This window comes from Mirounga angustirostris, unplaced genomic scaffold, assembly GCF_029215605.1.
Source record: "Mirounga angustirostris isolate CCGP_5_RB_7025 unplaced genomic scaffold, mMirAng1.0.hap1 SCAF_14, whole genome shotgun sequence".
Taxonomy (NCBI): Eukaryota; Metazoa; Chordata; class Mammalia; order Carnivora; family Phocidae; genus Mirounga; species Mirounga angustirostris.
Genome location: NW_026991722.1, coordinates 64453925 through 64475847, shown reverse-complemented (window position 1 = coordinate 64475847; position 21923 = coordinate 64453925). Strand labels below are relative to the sequence as shown.

Sequence of the window (21923 nt, the reverse complement as noted above, 5' to 3'; positions counted from 1 at the left end):
GAAGTCAGGTGGTATACTCACTGGGCATTTGGGGATCACCAGTGGCCTGAGCCGGGGAGATGGAGAGGATGGGACAGGAGGAAGGAAACCATTTGGGAGTGTCATTGTTGTGGTGACCCAGAGTGGTGGCCATGGAGGAATAAGTGGATGGGCATCTGAAATAGGAGAGAAGGAATCAGAACTAGAGGACCTGATAGATGCAGGTATAAAAAGAAAAGAGATCATTGAAACCATGAGGTTTCCGATGTGGAACTTGTGGCTGTATGAATAAGAAAACTAGACCAGTGGGGCCCTCCCCACTGTTGGCTGGATTAGGCATCGAGCTGGAGGTGCATTTGGGAATATAGGGTAGATTCTTGGGAAAGAGGGGTGGGCTGGGGCAGGGTGTGTTGGCTGAAGGGATCAGAAAAGAGAGCATTGCTTGGGGCAGAGTTTCAAGTCAAGAGAGGTGGTTAATGGGGGCTACCCCTTGCCCGGCCTGTCTGTGTGTGAGCCAGTCCAGGGTGCGGAGGAAGCAGTGGGTAGGTGGGTGAAGGTTCCAAATCCAGGAGGCACACTGAGGGACCAGCACAGAGGGGAATGGGGCATGTTGGATGGGAAGTAGCGGAGAGTCCAAAGCAATCAGGTGTGTTCCAGAGCTGTAGTAGTGAGGACAGAGGCCTCTTCATTTCGGCAAGGTTTTTTTGTTTGTTCATTTGTTTAAGTAGGCGCCATGCCCAGCGTGGAACCCAGTGCAGGGCTTGAACTCTGAACCCTGAGATCAAGATCTGAGCTGAGATCAAGAGTCAGATGCTTAACCATCTGAGCCACCCAGGGACCGCAGTTTGGCAAGTTTTATAGTAGAATCTATTTTTCTTTTTCTCCACCCCCCACCCCCGCTTTTTTAAAATTTTAAGTAGTCTCCACACCCAACATGGGGCTTGAACTCAAAATCCTGAGATTAGGAGTCCCAGGCTCTACTGACTTGAGTTAGCCAGGTGCTCCTTTCATTTTTTTTTTCTCTTAAAGATACAGTACAGGGAATTGGAGAAGAAACTAATTTGGGGGAGGGGATATTGGAATGGCCGTAGTGGCCACAGGCAGTGTGGCAGGTGACCCCTGAGCTCCCACTTGCTGGCTGGGTGGCAGTGCTGGGGCTAGAGTGCTTAGCTCAGCCCCAGAGTGCAGGGCAGGACTGGCTGCCCCTGACTCAGAATGCACGGCCAAAGTGTGTTTGAGGTAGGTTTGTTTGACTGATTGGGTTTCTGAGGCTTCAACCCAAATCACTGTGCATGTTTTGAACATACTCAATTATTACAAAGTAACCTTGAACTAAAAACATGCTGCAGATGATCTTGAATGCACCAGCTCTAGTTCAGATTACTGTGCTTGACTCTCAGAATCTTGGTAAAAGAAGACAGGTCCTGGACCCTCCCCTGGGTATCCTGGCCAGCACTCAAGTCTGTTGTCATTTTTATGCATCCATTCCTGTGTGAGGGAACCCAGTTTTGTACTTTCTCTCTCTCTTTTTTATTTTTTATTAAAAAGATTTTATTTATTTATTTATTTGACAGAGACAGAGAGAGAGCACAAGCAGGGGGAGTGGTAGAGGGAGAGGGAGAAGCAGGCTCCCTGCTGAGCCGGAGCCCGATGCAGGGCTCAATCCCAGGACCCTGGGATCATGACCTGAGCCACAGGCAGGTGCTCAACTGACTGAGCCACCCATGCGCCCCTCTTTTTTTAAAAAGATTTTATTTATTTGAGAGAGCATGAGAGAAAGAGATCACGAGCATGGGGGGAGGGTATAGGGAGAAGCAGACTCCCTACTGAACAGTGAGCCCAATGCGTGACTCATCCCAGGACCCTGGGATCATGACCTGAGCCGAAGACCGACTTAGCCACCCGGGTACCCCTTTCTCTTTTTTTTGAAGCAAACTCTACTGCCAATATGGGGCTCGAACTCACAACCTGGAGATTAAGAGTTGCATGCTCTACCAACTAAGCCAGCCAGGTGCCCCAGTTTTGTTTTCTCTCAATGGGAGAGAGGAAGAGCTCTTGAGAACCTGGTCTGTGCTTTATATTTATCGTTTACCAATTTTAGATTTCCCCAAGAGGCAGGGTGCTTTTATTTCCCTTTTCATTTGAGGAACCTGAGACTCAGGTTGGTCATGTGGTGAGTCCCTGGTAGGCTTGGGGCCCCAACCGAGGTCAGTCTGTCTGCGGAACCCTTCTGTTTCCCAGAGATGTTGAAGGAGATAAAATTTAATGAAGAATTCTGGAGTTGAAGGGACACAGGTCTTCAGGAAGGAGGCCCCAAGTCTATAGAAGCAGTGGGAGGGGAGAGGGAATTCGTGGGTTTAAAGCCCACAGGGGAAGCCCAGGTGAGCTGGTGGGAGGAACAAGTGCCACGGGCAGCAGGTGCCACTGGGCCAGTCTGTGCACTGTGCGGTGTTGCTTCCCTGGCTTATTCCCTGTCCCCTCTGTCTTCAGCTGACAGCCGCAGAGGTGAGGTCTGGTGTGGTGGTCAGGATGGCGGAGGAGCAGGAGTTCACCCAGCTGTGCAAGTTTCCTGTGCAGCCCTCACACCCGCATTGTGTCAACAACACCTACCGGAGTGCACAGCACTCGCAGGCCTTGCTCCGGGGGCTGCTGGCTCTCCGGGACAGTGGCATCCTCTTTGATGTTGTCCTGGTGGTGGAGGGGAGACACATTGAGGCCCATCGAATCCTGCTGGCTGCGTCCTGTGATTACTTCAGGTGAGTTACATTCACATGTTCTCGCAAGTAAAGTAGCACAGGTAATCCTGGCTCCACTAGGTGTTTGTGTTGGCACCCACAGTGACCCGGTGGGACGAACCAGTCAGAAGCTGCCAAGTCCTCTGCTCTCCCCGAGCTCCCACTGCTTGTTACAGTGACTCACCAACACTGAGTGGGACAGAGGGGTCTTGGAATCTGTTTTTCTTTCTACTTTTTTTTTTTTTTTTTTTTAAGATTTTATTTATTTGAGAGGGAGAGTGAGCGAGAGAGAGCAGAGCACAAGCCAGGGGAGGGGCAGAGGGAGAGGGAGGAGCAGACTCCCTGCTGAGCAAGAAGCCTGATGGCGGTAGATCCCAGGACCCTGGGATCACGACCTGAGTCGAAGGCAGACACTTAACTGACTGAGCCACCCATGCACCCCTGAATCTGTTTTTCTTTCAACTCTTCTGGGACATGTTCTCTTTTTCCTTTTTTTTTTTTTTTTTCCCAGGTAATCTCTAGCCAGTGTGGGTGGGGCTGGAATTCACAGCCCTGAGATTAAGAGTGGCATGCTCTTCTGAGCCAGCCAGGCTCCCACCTTTTTTCCTGTTTCTTAAAAGACAACACGCTTGACTTTACTTGTCCTCTTGCATTTTATAAAATGAATTTTCTATATCTTGGTATAAAACAGATTTTGTTTCCGTTTACTCTGGTTTCCCCAACATTTCATTTTGAGAAATTTCAGATCTGTGGAAAGTTGAAAGAATAATATTACGTACACCTGGGGGCGCCTGGGTGGCTCAGTTGGTTAAGCGACTGCCTTCGGCTCAGGTCATGATCCTGGAGTCCCGGGATCGAGTCCCACATCCGGCTCCCTGCTCGGCGGGGAGCCTGCTTCTCCCTCTGACTCTCCCCCCTCTCATGTGCTCTCTCTCTCTCAAATAAATAAATCTTTAAAATATATATATATTATGTACACCTGAATACCAGTTGTTACATTTTACTGTATTTGCTTTCTCTTCACGCACAAAGACATATACACACCTTTTTTAAGATATTGGCACTTTATGCCTTAAACTTTCAGTGTCCCCTCCATCCCCCAGTGGTGTTCTTATAATGCTAACTAGAAGCCCACATGAGCCTGGTCATCAGGCTTCGGGTCCCTGTGGGTGCTGAGGCCAAGGCCAAGTGGTCAGTTGTGTATACACATTGTCCACACAGCCATGTGATGTGGGAAGTTGTGCCTTTTGTGCCCGTTCCCTGGCCATCTTCCTTCTCATCTTTTTTTTTTTTGGTTAAGATTGTATTTATTTATTTGTTTGACAGAGAGCGAGCACACACGCACATGAGCAGGCAAAGGGACGAGTAGACTCCCCGCTGAGTGCAGAGCCCCGCTCGCCCCCAGTCTGAGATCATGACCCTAGTAGAAATCAGATGTTCAACCGACTGAGCCACCCAGGTGCCCCTCACTCTCTCATCTTGAGGGCCTAAGCCTCTGACCTTCCTCCTTCCCCCCCACCCCCCCCGCCCATGGATTCTTGGTCCCTTAGGGTTTCTGTGGCCTCCTTCATGACCCCATCCCAGCCATTGGCACATTGGGAAGAATTGGTGCCACTACCCTCGTTGTATCCTGGTGAGAGGAGGAGCCCCAGCCCCAGCCACCTGATTCCCATTCCAGCTCTGATTCTGTTTCATTGTTTCATCTTCAAGTATTAGTTATAGTTCTCAGTTTTTGTTTTCATTTTGTTTTGTTTTAAAGGTTTTATTTATTTGAGAGAGAGAGAGGGAGTGTGTGGCGGGGGTAGGAGTGGGAGTGGGAGGGGAGGGGCAGAGGGGAAAGGAGAGAGAATCTGAAGCAGACTCTGCACTCAGCATAGAGCCTGACTTGGGGCTCGATCCCATGACTGCGAGATCATGACCTGAGCCAAAACCAAGAGTCAGATGCTTAACCTACTGAGCCACCCAGGTGCCCCTGTTTTTTTGTTTTTTAGAGTAATCTCTATTCCCAGCGTGAGGCTTGAACTCATGACCCAGAGATCGAGAGTCGCACACTCCACTGACTGAGCCAGTCAGGTGCCCCAGTTCTCATTTTTTGGTTTTAGGAACTGTCAAGTGAAATATTTCTTCATGGTGTAAGTACCTCCTATTCTCCAGAAGGAGTTTATAGAGAGCATGACCGGTGGTGGCCTAGGGCAGACATGGCCAGGCTTTCTTGCCTTGACTTTTGCTGTTACTCAGCAGTGCTGCCCTTCTCTGCCTTTCCTGCCCCGCAGTGTTATCTTCTGGGCCCAGCTGAGGTGCCTCTTCCTCTGGGGAGCTTTCTCTATTTGTCCTGCACCCTTTCCCAGCCTCTGGCTCTCAGGGCTGGCTCCTCCCTTCAGGAGGCTGCTGACCCCTCGGGGACAGAGAGCTGCATGGCCCTGGATCACCCTTGTCTTGGGAGACACCCCCTGCAGGAATCCTCCTTTGGTGTATACTCTGTGCAAGGTTTAGGGATTGACTAAACCGTGCATCTTGGGTCTTGTTTTTTTGACTTGTGGTAATAACTGTCCACTGTACTAATCTTTTGGCTCCCGTGGCCCCCTCCTGCTTTGCCCTGTCTACTTCTGTGCTGGTTCCTGTGCTCCCCACCCCTGTGTGTCAGGCACAAGCGTTCTGTCCTGCATGTGGCCTCCCTGGATCATACATCTCTCCCTCAGTTCTCATACTGTGAATTATAAGATAGTCAACTATACTCAACTCAATGCCTGTGATTTTGAAAATTTGGATAAAATTGATGATTTTGTAGAAAGTATATGTGGACAGAACTTCACCCCTGAAAAAGAAAGTTATATTCTCCACAAAAACATGAAGCCCAGACATGTCCTGGGGAGTTGTGCCTTTTATGACACAGACTCTGATGCCCTTTAAACTTTCAGAGCAGAGAAAGAGAAAGGAAGTCTCCAAAAAAAAATTTTTTTAAAGATGTTATTTATTTATTTGACAGTACAAGCCAGGGGGTGGCGGAAGGAAAGGGAGAAGCAGGCTCCCCACTGAGCAGGGAGCCCAATGCAGGGCTTGATCTCAGGGCCCTGGGATCATGACCTGAGCCGAAGGCAGACCCTTAACTGACTGACACCCAGGCGTCCCTCTAAAAAATTTTTTTAAAGATTTTATTTATTTATTTATTTATTTATTTATTTATTTATTTATTTATTTATTGAGCAAGCGAGAGAGAGAAAGCATGAGTTGTGGTGGGGGAGCAGAGGGAGAGGGACAGGCAGACTCCATGCTGAGCACCGAGCCCAATGGGGACTTGATTCCACGACCCCAAGATCCTGAGCTGAAATCAAGAGTCGGACACTTGGGGGGCCTGGGTGGCTCAGTCGTTAAGTGTCTGCCTTCAGCTCGGGTCATGATCCCAGGGTCCTGGGATCAAGTCCCGCCAATGGGCTCCCTGCTCCACGGGAAGCCTGCTTCTCCCTCTCCCACTCCGCCTGCTTGTGTTCCCTCTCTCTCTGTGTCTCTCTCTGTCAAATAAATAAAATCTTAAAAAAAAAAAAGAGTCAGACACTTAGCCAACTGAGCCATCCAGGCGCCCCTGGGAGTTTTCACATTTTTTAAAGAGAGTTACATAACACTGGTATCAAAATTGGACAGATAGCCAAGATACAAGAAAATTGCAGCTCATTTGTGAATGACAGTGTGGAGCCTTCAGTGAGACCTCAGTCCAGAGCTCCTCAGCACTACCATCCCTGTCCCTAATGTATTGCAAAGCAGCAGACCCTAGCCCAGGGGGGCTTCGTTCCATGTTATTCACTCAAAGGGGACCTTTTACAGATATCAGCATCCATTCCTGCAGCTAAAATACTTTTTTTAAAAACGATTTTATTTTTTTATTTTTGAGAGAGCACGCGTGCATGTGCATAAGCAGGGGGAGTGTCAGGCAGAGGGAGAAGCAGGCAGGGAGCCCAATGCGGGACTCAATCCTGGGACCCTGGCATCATGACCTGAGCCGGAGGCAGACTCTCAACGACTGAGCCACCCAGGCATCCCTAAAATACTTTTTGAATTGGTGAAAAAAAGTTAAAGGCACCAGTTTACCCCTGCCCTCCCACATCATCTCCCCACCTCACCCCCCCCAACCATGGTAACTATTTTTAAAAGTTCCTCTTATCCATACACAGTTTCTTTTTGCAAATACTAGTCCAGAATTCTGAAACCCCCAAAGCCCTGCAATTTGAAAGTTGTTTTGTTTTTTTGTTCCACTGTGTTGTTGAAACTTCTAAGGTGTATTCAGGGAGTCTCCCAGAGCTGTTTTTGTTAGTTGATAGCTGTCCAGTCATTAATTTTGTGGGGGGAATGGGGAAAGCTGGGTTCTCCCGCATTGCCATTTTTTCCACGAGTTTTTGTTTTTTAAATTTTGGTCCAAATCTATTAAACTACAAAACCTGCCCTAAACTGATGTGAGGCTAATTTTATTTTTATCCTACTTAGTATATGTCTTTTACATTTTGCTTTGGAAATACTAAGGAGTTTGGATGTGAGGTACTGACCCAGACCCTGCAGGAGTGTGACATCATACATGGCATGGGTGCAGTGTTTCTCCAGTTGAAATCTCTTGAATTCTTTTTTTTTTTTTTTTTAAGATTTTATTTATTTGACAGAGACACAGCGAGAGAGGGAACACAAGCAGGGGGAGTGGGAGAGGGAGAAGCAGGCTTCCCGCAGAGCAGGGAGCCCGATGCGGGACTCGATCCCAGGACCCTGGGATCATGACCTGAGCCGAAGGCAGACGCTCAACGACTGAGCCACCCAGGCGCCCCTGAAATCTCTTGAATTCTGAAACATACTTGGACTCCAGGGTTTGGACCAGGGATTGGGGGCCTGAACAAGCTGACATAGGGAATGTTTCCCATTGTACATCTGAGGGCGCTCATTGGACATCTGGTTATGATATCCTAGCAGCAGAGGCGGCCCTCATTCTGCAGTGTTCTGTGCTGTTCATGCCCCCCACTTACTCTGTCGGTGCCCTGCTGTGATTTTTCAGCACATGATAAGACTTACCGTCTTAACTTTTTTTTTTTTTTTAAGATTTTTATTTATTGGGGTGCCTGGGTGGCTCAGATGGTTAAGCGTCTGCCTTCGGCTCAGGTCATGATCCTGGAGTCCCGGGATTGAGTCCCACATCGGGCTCCCTGCTCGGCGGGGAGTCTGCTTCTCCTCCCTGTGACCCTCCTCCCTCTCCTGCTCTCTGTCTCTCGTTCTCTCTCTCTCAAATAAATAAATAAAATCTTAAAAAAAAAAAAAAGATTTTTATTTATTTATTTGACACAGAGAGAGACAGTGAGAGAGGGAACACAAGCAGAGGGAGTGGGAGAGGGAGAAGCAGGCCCCCCGCCAAGCAGGGAGCTGGATGCGGGGCTGGATCCCAGGACCCTGGGACCATGACCTGAGCCGAAGGCAGACGCTTAACGACTGAGCCACCCAGATGCCCCCCATCTTAACCATTTTAAAGTGTACAGCTGAGTAGTGTTAAGTGTATTCATGCTGTTGTGGAAGGGGTCTCCAGGACTTTCTCATCTTGCAAAACTGAAACTCTGTATCCATTAAACAACAGCTCTCTATACCCCTCCTTTCGGCCCCTGGTAACCACCATTCCACTTTCTGTTTCTATGATTTTGACTACTCTAGGAACCTTTTATAAGTGAAATCATACATATTTGTCCTTTGTGACTGGTTTCTTTCGCTTAACATGTCATCAAGATTCATCCATGTTGTAGCATGTGTCAGAATTCCCTTCCTCTTTAAGCCTGAACAATATCCCACTGTGTGAATAGACCACATTTTGTTAATCCATTCATCTGTGGAGGGACACTTGCATTGTGTCCGCCTCTTGGCTATTGTGAATAATGCTGCTATGAATGTGGATGTACAAATAACTTCTTGAGACCCTGTTTTCAGTTCTGCTGGGTATATACCCAGAAGTGGAATTGCTGGGTTATATGTTAATTCTGTATTGAATTGAGGAACGTCCATACTGTTTACCACAGTAGCTGCCACCATTTTACATTCCCACAAGCAGTGCACAAGGGTTCCATTATCTCTCTATTCTCACCGACATGTATTATTTTCTGGGTTTTTTGGGTAGTGGTAATCCTAATGGTTTTGAGGTATGGACATCATTTTATTCTTTTTTTTTTTAAAGATTTATTTATTTTAGAGAGCGAGCACGTGCACGGGGGTGGGGGGTAGAGGGAGAGGGAGAGAGAATCTCAAGCAGATTCCACGCTGAGCAAAGAGCCTGACACGGGGCTTGATCTCACGACCCTGAGATCACAACCTGAGCTGGAACCAAGAGTTGGATGCTTAATTACCTGTGCCCCTCAGGCACCCCAGGACATCATTTTAAAAGTTCTTCCCCTTTTAAGTTTTTATTTTGTCATAATTTCAGTGTTACAGAAAAGTAGTAAGGCTATGATAAAGAATTAGGCATCCATTTTTGGTTAAAAACAACAAAAACAAAAGGAGTGGATGTATATTTTATTTTTCTTTCAACCTTTTTTTCCCTCCCGAACTCTTACTTTGAAAGATGTCAGGGGGGCGCCTGGGTGGCTCAGTCGTTAAGCGTCTGCCTTCGGCTCGGGTCATGGTCCCAGGGTCCTGGGATCGAGCCCCGCATCGGGCTCCCTGCTCCGTGGGAGGCCTGCTTCTCCCTCTCCCACTCCCCCTGCTTGTGTTCCCTCTCTCGCTATGTCTCTGTCAAATAAATAAATAAAATCTTTAAAAAAAAAAAAAAAGAAAAGAAAGAAAGAAAGAAAGATGTCAGGGACACCTGGGTGGGTCAGGTGGTTGAGCATTTGCCTTCAGCTCAGGTCATGATCCCAGGGTCCTGGGATTGAGTCCCGTGTTGGGCTCCCTGCCCAGTGGTGAGCCTGCTTGTCCCTCTCCCTGCTCTTGTGCTCTTGCTCTCTCTCTCCCTCTCAAATAAATAGATAAAATCTTTAAAAAAAAAAAGATGTCAGTCCTATAGAAAAGCTGGAAGATCAGTACAGTGAACAGCCATGCCCTTCACCTAGATTCATCGGTTAGCATTTTCCATATTCACTTCAGAATAAGTTGTGGATATAACAGTTTATCTGGAAATACTTCAGTGTACTTCCAAGAGTAAGAGCCTTCTCTACTATATCTGTAGTAACATTATAAATCTAAGAACACTTATAGTCCTTCCATAATTTTACCTGATACTGAGTCCATAGTCAAATTTTCCTAATTGTCCCCAAAATGTTATCTGTCTCCTTCCTTCTTCCCCTCTCCATTCAGGATCCAGTTACGGTCCACACATTGCATGGACACCCCAAAGAGTGAGTCAGTGTACCACAGAGCACAGGAAAGCACCCTGAGGGGGTGTGGGTGGAGTAGAATGTCTAGGAATAAATGTAGCATGCAGGTGCCAGGTCTCTGAGCAGGTGACCTGCAAGATCTCCACAGAGACCCAGAGGCTGGCTTGTGAGATAGAAGAGCCCATCGTGTTCATCACAAGGATGCTAGCTCGCTCGCTCTCCCATCAGTCTATGTGTGTAATGCATCCCCAATAAAAATACCAAGAGACTTTATGGGGGGTGGGGGATTACACAAACTGATTCTAAAGTCCAAATTTACAAAAGCAAGCGGTGGCCAGGAAATTATTGAGAAGGTAATAAAAGGAGACTGGCCCTCCCCTGCGGTCATATGTGTTACGGAGCTGTAGTAATCCAGACTGCTCCTGGAACCTGAGATGTGGCAACATTATTGGGAAAGTAGTGACTTTGAACAGACACCAGCCTGCCAGGAACTTGGTGTGTGATAAAGATGGCATCCCAAGTGGCGGAAGATGATGATGGGGTGGCCCTCTCGAAAAACAAAGTTGCCCCTTGCCTCACGTTGTACCAAAATAAACCAGGTGGAATGATTTGTTGTTGTTGTCAAATGATCCTTTATTGAAATATTTTCCTTTCTAGTTCTTTTTTTTTTTAAAGATTTTATTTATTTATTTGACAGAGACACAGCAAGAGAGGGAACACAAGCAGGGGAGTGGGAGAGGGAGAAGCAGGCTTCCTGCTGAGCAAAGAGCCCAGTATGGGGCTCGATCCCAGGACCCTGGGATTATGACCTGAGCCGAAGGCAGACGCTTAACGACTGAGCCACCCAGGTGCCCCTCCTTTGTAGTTCTTAACTAGCTGGGCATTCCGCTACACCACTGTTGCTGTCACCTATGATGTCATGAGAGTGGCAACCATTAGCATTGCAAGCCACAGACTGGGCAGTCCCCAGGATCACTTGAATGGTTCCAGAGAGTGAGTTCTCTGGCTAAAGAAAGCTGCCGCATCTATCAGGCAGTGTTGATACTCTCATCAAAAGTGATGGTTTCACTCTGCTTAATGTTTTTCTGCTTCTTTCGGTCTCTTGGAGGTTCCTTGAGGGGTTTGATAATCAGGGCAGAGGCAAAAGGTGTGACCACTTCACTCTAGGCCTGTCTGTTCTGTGTGTGTTTCTTTATTTTACTTTATTTATTTTTTATTTTTAGATTTTATTTATTTGACAGAGAGAGACATAGCGAGAGAGGGAACACAAGCAGGGGGAGTGGGAGAGGGAGAAGCACGCTTCCCGCTGAGCAGGGAGCCTGATGCGGGGCTCAATCCCAGGACCCCAGGATCATAACTGGAGCTGAAGGCAGATGCTTAATGACTGAGCCACCCAAGGTGCCCGTTTGTTTGTTTATTTTAAATTTTAAGTAGGTTCCAAGCTCAGCCTGGGGCTTGAATGTACAACCCTGAGATCAAGACCTGGGTGCTTAACCAACTGAGCCACCCAGACATCCTGGGGCTTGTCTGTTCTGAATGGTCAGTTTCACTGTAATCCTCAGACCCTTCCAATCACTGGTTGCCTTGGTAATGTCATCACTAACCTTTTTTGAAAACAGTCCCGGGGCCAATCTTGGGGGCCAGGGCAGACATGGCACTGACTTCCCCACCATTGGACCTCAGGTATAAGTAAGACTTTGATCTCATTGGGGCAAACTTGGTGGAGGGTGCATGGTGGAGGCGGCTGGTGTTGTAAGAACCTGGATTCAGGATGACCAAAGAGAGTTGCACCTCAAGTGGATCAGCAATTTTTCTTTTTTTTAAGTAGGCTCCACGCCCAATGTGGGGCTTGAACTCAGGACTCTTGAGATCAAGAGTCGCATGCTCTACCAACTGAGCCAGCCAGATGCCCCAATCAACAATTAAAAAAACTATAGAGGATAGCATGGGGAAATTTTGTTTTAAAGATTTACTTTTTTTATTTGAGAGAGTGCACACATCCATGCAAGTTGGTGGGGGGATGGGTGGCGCAAGGGGCAGAGGGAAAGGGAGAGAGAGACCTCCTAAGCAGGCTTCATGCTCAGCACGGAGCATGACACGGGGCTTGATCTCACAACCCCGAGATGATGACTGAGCCAAAACCCGAGAGTCCGATTCTTAACCAACTGAGCCGCCCAGACGCCCCGGGGAAATGTTTTTTAATGTTACCTCAGAGGGAAAAGCCTTTCCAGGTCTGGCATAAAACTCACAGGCAAAAAAGAAAATGAGAAATCTGCAATCAAAATAGACAAACTTCTGCATGGCAAAAGGCATCATAAAATCAAAAGATTTGAGATAGAAAAAAAAAAATTTCAACTCATTCGAAAAAGAGCAGATTTTGTCGAATTGACAAGACAGAGTCTAATAGAAATTGGACAAAGAATCTGGACTGTTCAAAAAAGAATATAGAAATGGCACTTTAAAGGGTGCCTGGCTGGCTCAGTTAGATCTCAGTTGGATCTCGGGGTCATGAGATTGAGCCCCACGTCAGGCTCTGTCCTGAGCGTGGAGCCTGCTTAGGATTCTCCCTCCGTCCCTCCCTCCGTCCCTCCGTCCCTCTCTCTCTCTCTAAGGAAAAAAAAAAAAAAGTAACCCAGGTGTATTGCAGCCACAGGTTAAATCAACCATGATAGCCTTTACCGGAAGAGGGGCAGCCCTACGTATACCAGTAAGGAGCCATTTCCAAGATGCATTGTTAAGTCAAAATGTAATGTAGAGTGTAAGGTATGTGGACTGCCTTTGGGTGTACCTCTGCCGAAGGGAACAGGTGGCCTGGAGCAGAGCAGAGGAGGGAGGGCCAGAGGGAAACTTTCACCCTGTTGTAAATTTTAAGCCTTGTACTGCTATATATATTACCTAGTTGAAAAATAAACAAAATGTGAAAATAGCTACTCTGTCCTCTGTGTGTGGCTGTCATATTGAGCCCTGCTGTCTCCCCTGACCACCAGCCTCATTAACCAGCCTCAGGGGCATCTCAGTGATGGTGACTCCGACCTCACTCTCTGACCCCATTCCTCCCAAGTCCCTGTCAGCCCAGCTAACCCAGCCAAGGGCCCTGGTTCCTCCAGGGCTCTCCTAGATTCTGTCCTTCAGCATGTTCTCTCTGCCACCGGGCCTTCCCCAGGCCTGCAGGAACCCTCTTGCCTGAAAAGTCTGCTCACATCACCCTCCTGTATAAAATTCCCCGACAGACAGTGCTTCATTATGCTTGGATTTCAATCCTGACTCAGTCTTGACCTGGAGGAAGCAGGATCTGGCCCTGTTTCACCTGCTCACTTCCTCTTTGCAATGGCCTGGCTGCCTTGTGTACCGAACTCATCCCTGCCCCAGGACTTGAGCTCCTGTCTCCTCCACCTGGAATGCCATGCACTGGCTGGTGAGGGCCCACCCAGCTCTGTCTCAGCCTGTCCCTGCTCCTCATCACTCCCCCTGCTCCGCCTCTCCTAGGTCAGATGCCCTGTTGTGCTTCTTTCTAGCATTTCCTCACTCAGAAATACCTTGTTCTTTACTTGCTCTCCTCCCTAGCATCAAACTCCTTGTAAGTAGGAGTCTTAATCACTTTACTTGACTGTTAATCCTCTGACTTTAAATGGTACTTGGCATTTAGTTAGGTGCTCAGTGTATTTTGAATGGGATGACTTTTATGACTTCCCATTTATTCATTCTTCCATTCATTCATGGCATGCTCTGGGCTGCTGCTGTGGTCCAGGAAGTGTGTTGTGGGTGCAGCAGAAAGCAAGCCGGACTTTGTCCCTGGCTCAGGGGCAACACCCTGCAGCACGTGAAACACAGACAGTGATTTCTAGGATGGCTCTCCAAACTTGCTCTGGAGCTGGTGGGCACCTTCCGTGGCAAGACTCCATGCTCAGAGTACGGAGCGAACCAGTGTTCTGTTTCGCATCACTGCTGGCTCAGCCTGTCTCCTGCTCCCTCTCATTCTCTGCGGCCTGGGCTGGTGCCCTTATTGATACAGATTTGCTCATGGGACTTGAACTCATGATGCTGAGATCAAGACCGGAGCTGAGATCAAGAGTTGGATGCTTAACTGACTGAGCCACCCAGGTGCCCCTACGATTGATATAGATTGATATGACAATGCTGTTTCATGTGTTTACTTTGCAGAGGAATGTTTGCTGGGGGATTGAAGGAGATGGAGCAGGAAGAGGTCCTGATCCACGGCGTGTCCTACAATGCCATGTGCCAAATCCTGCATTTCATTTATACCTCTGAGTTGGAGCTCAGCCTGAGCAACGTCCAGGAGACGCTGGTTGCCGCCTGCCAGCTGCAGGTGAGGCTGCCCTCGCTCCAGCAAGGCAGACCCAAACCCAGGGGGTGATCCCCAGGTGTCTGCCGGGCAGTGGCGTGAGGGGCGTCAGCAGACGAGGATACCAGGCAGCAAAGGAGACTGCAGGTAGGGCAGAAGCTCTCGGGTGGTGCACGGCTCCGCCAGCCCTAGGCGCCAAACCAGAGCAGCTCCAAACACCTCCAGGCCCCTTTGCCCTCCGCTCTTCTGCTGGTTCCTTTCTTTCTGCCCGGGTCTCCCCGCCCCGGAGAAGATCCCACATGTCAACACGTGGGCCAACCCCAGGGCAGGTGTGTGATGCCCCGCGTGCCCTGATGAAGCTGAGCTGCTCCCCGAGTTGCCCAGGCCTTTTCTGCTCATCCACCCCACTTGGTCTTGCCAGTCTCTTTGAAATTACTTTCCTTTTTGTCATTGAATTTTGAATACTTGTTTTCCTACAGAGCTCAGAAAGTTTTCTGAGGCTTTGACAGCGTGACTTACATTTTGGAAGGCTGTGTTACCTTGGGGGCATTGGTGCGGTCACGCAAGGGCCGGGCCTGCACGTGCCTTTGCTTTCAGGAGCCGTTGTCAGATGGTCTCATCTGGCTGAAGAGACGTCTCATCTTACATTTGTTGAAAGTGAAAATGAAATGCTATGCTGAATTCATTATCCTGACCTTTTCTCAGGTCAGAACACGTTTGGGGCCATCAGAAAAAAGTCAGGAAAGCCAGCCTGTTCAGGGGTGCCTGGAGGCCCCACACTGTGTGGCAGGGCCCCAGCCATGCCCTACGCTGTCCCTCTCAGATGGGTGGTTGGGGGGGAGACCCTTGGCTTGTGCTTGTTGGGTTGGTTTGACCATGGCTCACCATATGCAATGAGTAGATGGAGTTGAGCCAGTGCTCCTGAGTACTTTAGCACTTCTGAGGCCATTGTGGGGGCAGCACGGGATGGGGAACCCCTGCTTTACCTCGAGCAGCCCAGCTTTTTGGGGTTTTATTTTTAACATAGTGGGCTTCTATGCAATTTTTTTTTTTTAAGATTTTATTTATTTATTTATTTGACAGAGAGAGCAAGAGAGATAGAGCGAGCACAAGCAGGGGGAGTGGCAGGCAGAGGCAGAGGCAGAGGGAGAAGCAGGCTCCCCGCTGAGCAGGGGGAGCCCGATGTGGGACTCGATTCCAGGACCCCCGGATCATGACCTGAGCCAAAGGCAGACGCTTAACAAGTGAGCCACCCAGCCTCTCTGCAATGTTTTTTTTTTTTTTTTAAGATTTTATTTATTTATCTGACAGAGAGAGCAGAAGCAGGGAGAGCGGCAGGCAGAGGGAGAGGGAGAAGCAGGCTCCCCGCTGAGCAGGGAGCCAGATGTGGGGCTCCATCCCAGGACCCTGGGATCATGACCTGAGCCGAAGGCGACACTTAACCATCTGAGCCACCCAGGCGCCCCCCCCCTGCAATGTTGTTTTTAAAGCAAGTTTTACTTGGTTTAACAGTTCCAAGTCCATAGGCACCAGGGTCATGTTTGTTCGTGTAGCCAGTGACCACATGCTCCCCATGTGCTGTGCCTTGCACTAGTTCAGGATCAGACTATTCCTGGTGTCCCCAGAGACCTGGATCTGAATCCCAGCAAGACTGTCACCACAGGGTAACCCCCGGCAAGGGTTCCTTTCTCTGAGCCTCTCATGGGGCTCCTGCACTGGGCAGGCCTGGGGTGATTCCTCTGTGAGCTTCCCTAGCAGAGGGCCCCCTGCTGTGACAATGAGGATGGGAAGGAGAGGGTGACACTGTCCCTGGGTTTTTCAGGAGCTGCTTCTCATGCCCACTGAGGGCTGTTTGCTCTCACTTCCTCCCCAGAACCAGGTCCTCAGTTTCCTTGCCCACAACAGATCAGAAGTAGTATTTTAGGAAGAAGAGGCAAAGCAGAAGTGCCTGCTGAGGGAGAAAACAGGTAGTTGAGTGAAGACTTTCAGGACCTAACAGAGCCCTATAGGGATGTTCCATCTGGGGCAGACACATGCCTGGCACTTTGTCTGTTTCCATTCAGCCCTTAGCTAATGACCTGGCAAGCACAGAGTTATCTCTGGAATGAGAAAAAAATAAAGATAAAAAGATTTTAAACATTTATTAATAAGCTTCACATACCAGCAGAATTACTCTATGTGTACTGGTTAATTTGTTGATGATGAGTGAGGTATTCCCATTTTTAGAGCAATTTCAAAATCCTGTTTTCCTAAACAACTTAGCAGTGCCTGGGCAGCTTTCTCTAGAGCCCTCCTCTCTATCTCCTTCACCCTGCCATGCTCTCATTGTCTAATCATGTGATAGCCTCTGAGCCTGGGGCTCACTTCTCAGCTCCTACCTTAGCACTGTTCTTCTTACCCACCTTTCAACCCACCAGTTCTGCGTGATTGGAAAAGGGCAGGTGTCGGCCGCCTGGGACCCCTGTGCTAGCCAGAGCCCTGTAGGGCTCTGCCCAGGCAGGATGGCTTCCAGCCTTTTAAGAACTGAGCGGAGTTCCCCTGAAGGGTGTTGGGCGAGCATCCGAAACGCCCTGCTGACAGTTCTTAGCTCATGGGGGGTTCAGGGCCCTGCTCCTGGGGTAGGGGACGGGTTCCCTGGGGCTGCAGCTTTGGCTGAGCCTGCAGCTGGGGGGGCGGGCGGGGGGTGGGGAGAAGACAGCTGAGTATCTTAAAGAGAGCCTGGGATCCCAGGTACCTTCCAGAGCAGGGGTGGCTAATGTGGGGGGCACTGTGCTGCTTCCTGATTCTCTGGAGATTCGCTACTTTTGATCTGAAGGTGTCCTCTCTGTGCCAGATAGTTCCTGGGTACGGTCTCATTTTCAGTTTATTCCTCTCCGCTTATAGAGGAGGAGACCGAGGCTCAGAGCAGTTAAGAACGTGCCACAGATCTCCTCCAAGCCTGGATTTAAGCCCAGTCAGTCTGCAGTGAGCCCCAGTCGCCTCTAGGGTTGGGGGAGAACAGCTCTGCCATGCCTCCACTTCAGGAAAGGTTGGGGGGAGCGGAGGGGGGCCAGCTGTAGCCCACGGCTGTTATCCTTTGTCTCCCTCGCCCAGACACCGTTCCCGGCCTGGGCTTGAATGGGGCTTGTTCTCTTCACAGATCCCAGAAATCATCCATTTCTGCTGTGATTTCCTCATGTCCTGGGTGGACGAAGAGAACATCCTTGATGTCTACCGGCTGGCGGAGCTGTTTGACTTGAGCCGTCTGACCGAGCAGCTGGACACCTACATCCTCAAAAACTTTGTGGCCTTCTCGCGGACTGACAAGTACCGCCAGCTTCCCCTGGAGAAGGTCTACTCCCTCCTCAGCAGCAACCGCCTGGAGGTCTCCTGCGAGACCGAGGTGTACGAGGGCGCCCTGCTCTACCATTACACCCTGGAGCAGGTGCAGGCTGACCAGATCTCACTGCACGAGCCCCCCAAGCTCCTGGAGACAGTGCGTTTTCCCCTGATGGAAGCTGAGGTCCTCCAGCGGCTGCACGATAAGCTGGACCCCAGTCCGCTGAGGGACACGGTGGCCAGTGCCCTCATGTACCACCGCAATGAGAGCCTGCAGCCCAGCTTGCAGGGCCCTCACACAGAGCTGCGGTCGGACTTCCAGTGCGTCGTGGGCTTTGGGGGCATTCACTCCACGCCGTCCACTGTCCTCAGTGACCAGGCCAAGTACCTGAACCCCCTACTGGGAGAGTGGAAGCACTTCACCGCCTCCCTGGCCCCCCGCATGTCCAACCAGGGCATCGCGGTGCTCAACAACTTTGTGTACCTGATCGGAGGGGACAACAATGTCCAGGGCTTCCGCGCCGAGTCCCGGTGCTGGAGGTAGGCGAGGGTGCTGGGCTGAGACTTCGTCTGTGGCTGATGCTGTGGTGTGGGAGTTACAGGCTCAAAGGGCTGCTTGTGGAGTGGGTTCTGCAAGGGCTGAGGCACTAGCCTTTTAAATTAATCTTGTGGCTTGTCGGGGTATACCTGTCTTATGGAGTAAAGTCCAGGCTAATTTGGAGAGTGCGGGCCACCATGAGGCAAGGAAGAGGGGACTGGGCATGCTTGTTTTCACTCTTGTCCTCTTCTCAGACCCACTCACCATGGGTCACACACCCCGCTATCTTGTGGGTGAGGGGCTAGGTTGTGAATGACTGTGCACTTGGACTGGCTGGGCACAGGGATCGGCCTCGGAAGGAGCGGACCGAGTTGCCAGGAGCACTGGGCAGGGCAGCTGCTCCTTCCATCTTGCCCTCTCCAGCTTTGACTTGTCTCATCCCAGGGTCCCTTTGCCCATCAGCTGTGCTCTGCTCTCTTTACCACAAGCCCCTGGTGGAGGATGGCTTCCTGTCCTCCCTCCCTCTTTTGTAGTGTACAGTCCTCAGCCCAGGGGACCCAAAAAGCCAATGGGCATCGCTGAGCTTCGTGCCAGATTTCATTACCCCTGCCTGCCCTGGCGTCAGTGATGTTGGTGGGCATGGGGTCCCCCGAGGTCTTCTGAGCAGGCAGTTTTCCAAGAGCAGGAGGGTTATTGTGATGTACTATATATGTTTTTTCTATAGGTTAGGTCTTTATACACAGTTCCTGGTTCATAGCTTCTAAAACCCTTGGAATTACCTAAGAGGAGGGCACTGATTTTGTCTTTTGTTATGTTAACGAGAGAGTTAATGCCAGAGTGGCGCCCCCAAGTGCCCTCCCTAGGAACTACACCCAGCATTTCAGCATCAAGCGGCCAGAGCTTCCAACTCTGTGACTCTGGAAGCCCCTGAATGTGAGGGGTTGCTGGTCACCGGGAGAACCAACCCTGCCATTTAGAGGGTTGGAATTTTAGTCGTGCCCTCTGACCTTGGGGAGAGGAGAAGGGCTTGTGGTTGAATCAGTTGCCATTGGCCAGTGATTTAATTAACTGTGCCTATGTAGTGAAGCCTACATAAAGGAGGGGGTTGGGAGAGCTTCGGGGTTGGCGACCACCCAGTAGTTGGGGGTGCCGGGAGAGTGGCGCACCTACCTGGGTTGGCTGGGAGCTCCCTGCCCTTTCCCCAGACCTTGCTCTGTGCATCTCTTCCTCTCTGGCTGTTCCTGATATATATCTTTTTATAATACATGGGTAATCTAGTAAGTGTAATGTTTCTCTGAGTTCTGTGAGCTGCTCTAGCAGATTAATGAAACCCAAGGAAGGGGGTCCTGGGAACCTCTGATTTATAGCCAGTTGGTCAGAGGCACAACCTGGTGCTTGTGATTGGCATTCTGAGCTGGAGGGGGTCATTGGAACCTTCTGTTGGTAGCCCATAGGTCAGAAGCATAAATAACAGCCTGGGCTTGTGACTAGTGTCTGAAATGGGGACAGGTAGGGTGGCCATACCATCTTGTAGAGTGAGCCCTCACCCCGTGGGATCTGATGCTACCTCCAGGTAGATAGTGTTGGGATTGAGTTGAATTGTAGGACACTTAATTAGTGTCCAGGGAATTGCTTATTGGTGTGGAGAAAATGTCATGCCCCCCCCCCCCCGCCCCAACACATACATCAGAATTGACTCCAGGAACCCAAAAGAGGGGGTTTTGTGGACTGTCCTGGTCTGTAGGATGCTTCTAGTTCTGTCAGTCTATTGAGCTGTGATCCCACAAATTCATTTTTGGGGGCAGAACGAAGGAATCAGAGTAGATCCCCACAGCCTCAGCTACCATTAGGTGTCCAGGGCCCCTCCACCATACTTTGGTTTGATTTCATGGGATTTGATGTATGTGGGAAGTCTCCATCTTCTGCAAGCTGAAAGAAAGCTGGTACTGCAAAGAGAGAGAGATTGCCAACTGCTTCCATGGCTGTGAATTAGGTACCAACCAAGTTCATGTTCATGTTTCCATCCTCGGGGGTGGGGAGTGGGGTCTGGCCTGGCCATGCCTCATGGAAGTGAGCATGAGGAAAGGGCTCCAACCACTTCTGCTTTCTGGGCCCCAGGAAGCAATCACCTCTGTTAAACTGAAGAGACCCAAAGCTTGGCAGCTCAAGTACAGTTAAACACAGGACAGGCTGCGTTCAGAAAGGAAGAAACAATGTGTTCATTTTCTCCCTAACCAAATATCCTCCACAGTGGGTGTGGCAGCACCAGGTTCAGCCTTCCCTTGAAAAGCGTCAAAGCTGCTTTTTTAGGGGCCTATTCCCCTGTTGGAGGGCCAAGGCCAGACCTCCCTGCTGAGAGCAACCCACAGACGTGCAAAACAGGCCTCTCCAGGGTGTTGTGGTCACCAGCCCTTAGCATACAGTGGGGTGGTTGTGTGCCCACAGGGAGGCCGTGGGGCTTTCCCATGGGGCTGGGGGGGGAGCACTGCCTGCCCTCAGTCTGCCCTTTTATTGCCTTGCTGTCAGTTTCACTCAAGACTGGTCTAAATTTCCCATTGGTGAACATGTGCTGTGAGTCCCAAGCCAAACTCTGGAGAATGCTAGTATCTGCACCGATGTTTGATAACCACAGCCTCAAACTCCAGTGACAAGGTTGGGTCATTGTGGCAGGTGGGGTGTGTGAGACCTGCCTGGCAAGGGAGGCACTGCGAAGGGGTTGGGGTGCAGTGTCTGCCTAGGTGGTGGGAGGACCCCGGGGTCTGTCATCTCTACAGGGTGGGGAGTTCCATTAATCTCATAGACTTTTAAAACTGCCAGATGGATCTTAATTTGAATGGTCTAAGAGTTTGGTTCTCTTCCTTCTCCCCATCCTTAGTTTACGAGGCTTAGGATCTACAGACTCTCAGAATACAAGAAGACAAAATTTGCAGTTAGGGTTTGCATTTGGGGTGTTGGAGACTTCTCAGGTTATATCAGAGCATTGGTACAACAGGAACTGCACATAAGAAGTTAGCTGTCTTAGCAAATTGTATTTGTACTCCCCCAACCCCGCTTACAAAGTCTACGTTACTCCACTTTGCTTTTGTGAAAGACCTACATTAGTACCTGTTTTCGCTAACCAGTAGAATTCTGAAGAGGATTTTCGCTTTTACGAAAAGAAGATTAAAAGCGAAGATAGTGTTCAGTGTTGGTGCTGCAGCGAGCATTAATAGAGGCAACATGCACCCTGAGCGAGAGTGGCGCCTCCAGGCGCCCTCCCTAGGAACTACAAGCGGCCAGAGCTTCGAACTCTCTGAGCATCCGTGCTTTATCTCCATTTATTTTGTGCATCGTTAGCAAGGTGTGACCCGAGGTATCAGAAAAGCCCTGAGAACGGTTACTTTTTGGGTCTGGGAATGCTCAAAATTTTTCCCATGTGAATTAATTGTATTTGCTTTGTTTTATGCCACTTCAGCTTTTGAAAGGTTTCCAAGGAATAGCCTACTTTCATATAGGGGGACCTGTACTGACTGCCCACCTCGCCCATGGCCTATTGGACCCTACTTAGAATAGCAACTTGTTTTCTCCCTTAGGCATTTCCATAGTTGTTCATATTTCAAAATATATTTTAAAAATTTCTTTGATTGTAATGGACTTCATTAATAGTTATGAGAATGCTTAAGCTGTGGAAACACAGAAGAAAAACGGTCTGCTCAATTTAACAAAGACCCCAGAGCATTTTGTATTAA

General features: G+C 49.5%; 1 protein-coding gene across 4 annotated transcripts in view; it reads left to right on the top strand.

Annotated features, from left to right (window-relative positions):
• KLHL22 (kelch like family member 22) overlaps positions 1 to 21923 on the top strand; it is a 44442-nt gene that overhangs the window by 8976 nt on the left and 13543 nt on the right. For 3 of the 4 annotated variants that reach the window (XM_064578043.1, XM_045887164.3, XM_045887163.3), the window contains 3 exons: positions 2470 to 2735; positions 14198 to 14363; positions 17479 to 18197. In XM_064578043.1, the coding sequence (XP_064434113.1) occupies positions 2509 to 2735; positions 14198 to 14363; positions 17479 to 18197 (1112 nt within the window). In that variant the 5' untranslated portion in view covers positions 2470 to 2508. Of the gene's footprint in view, positions 1 to 2469; positions 2736 to 4705; positions 4847 to 14197; positions 14364 to 17478; positions 18198 to 21923 lie in introns of those variants that run through there. The other variant, XM_045887165.3, reaches the window with a different exon arrangement.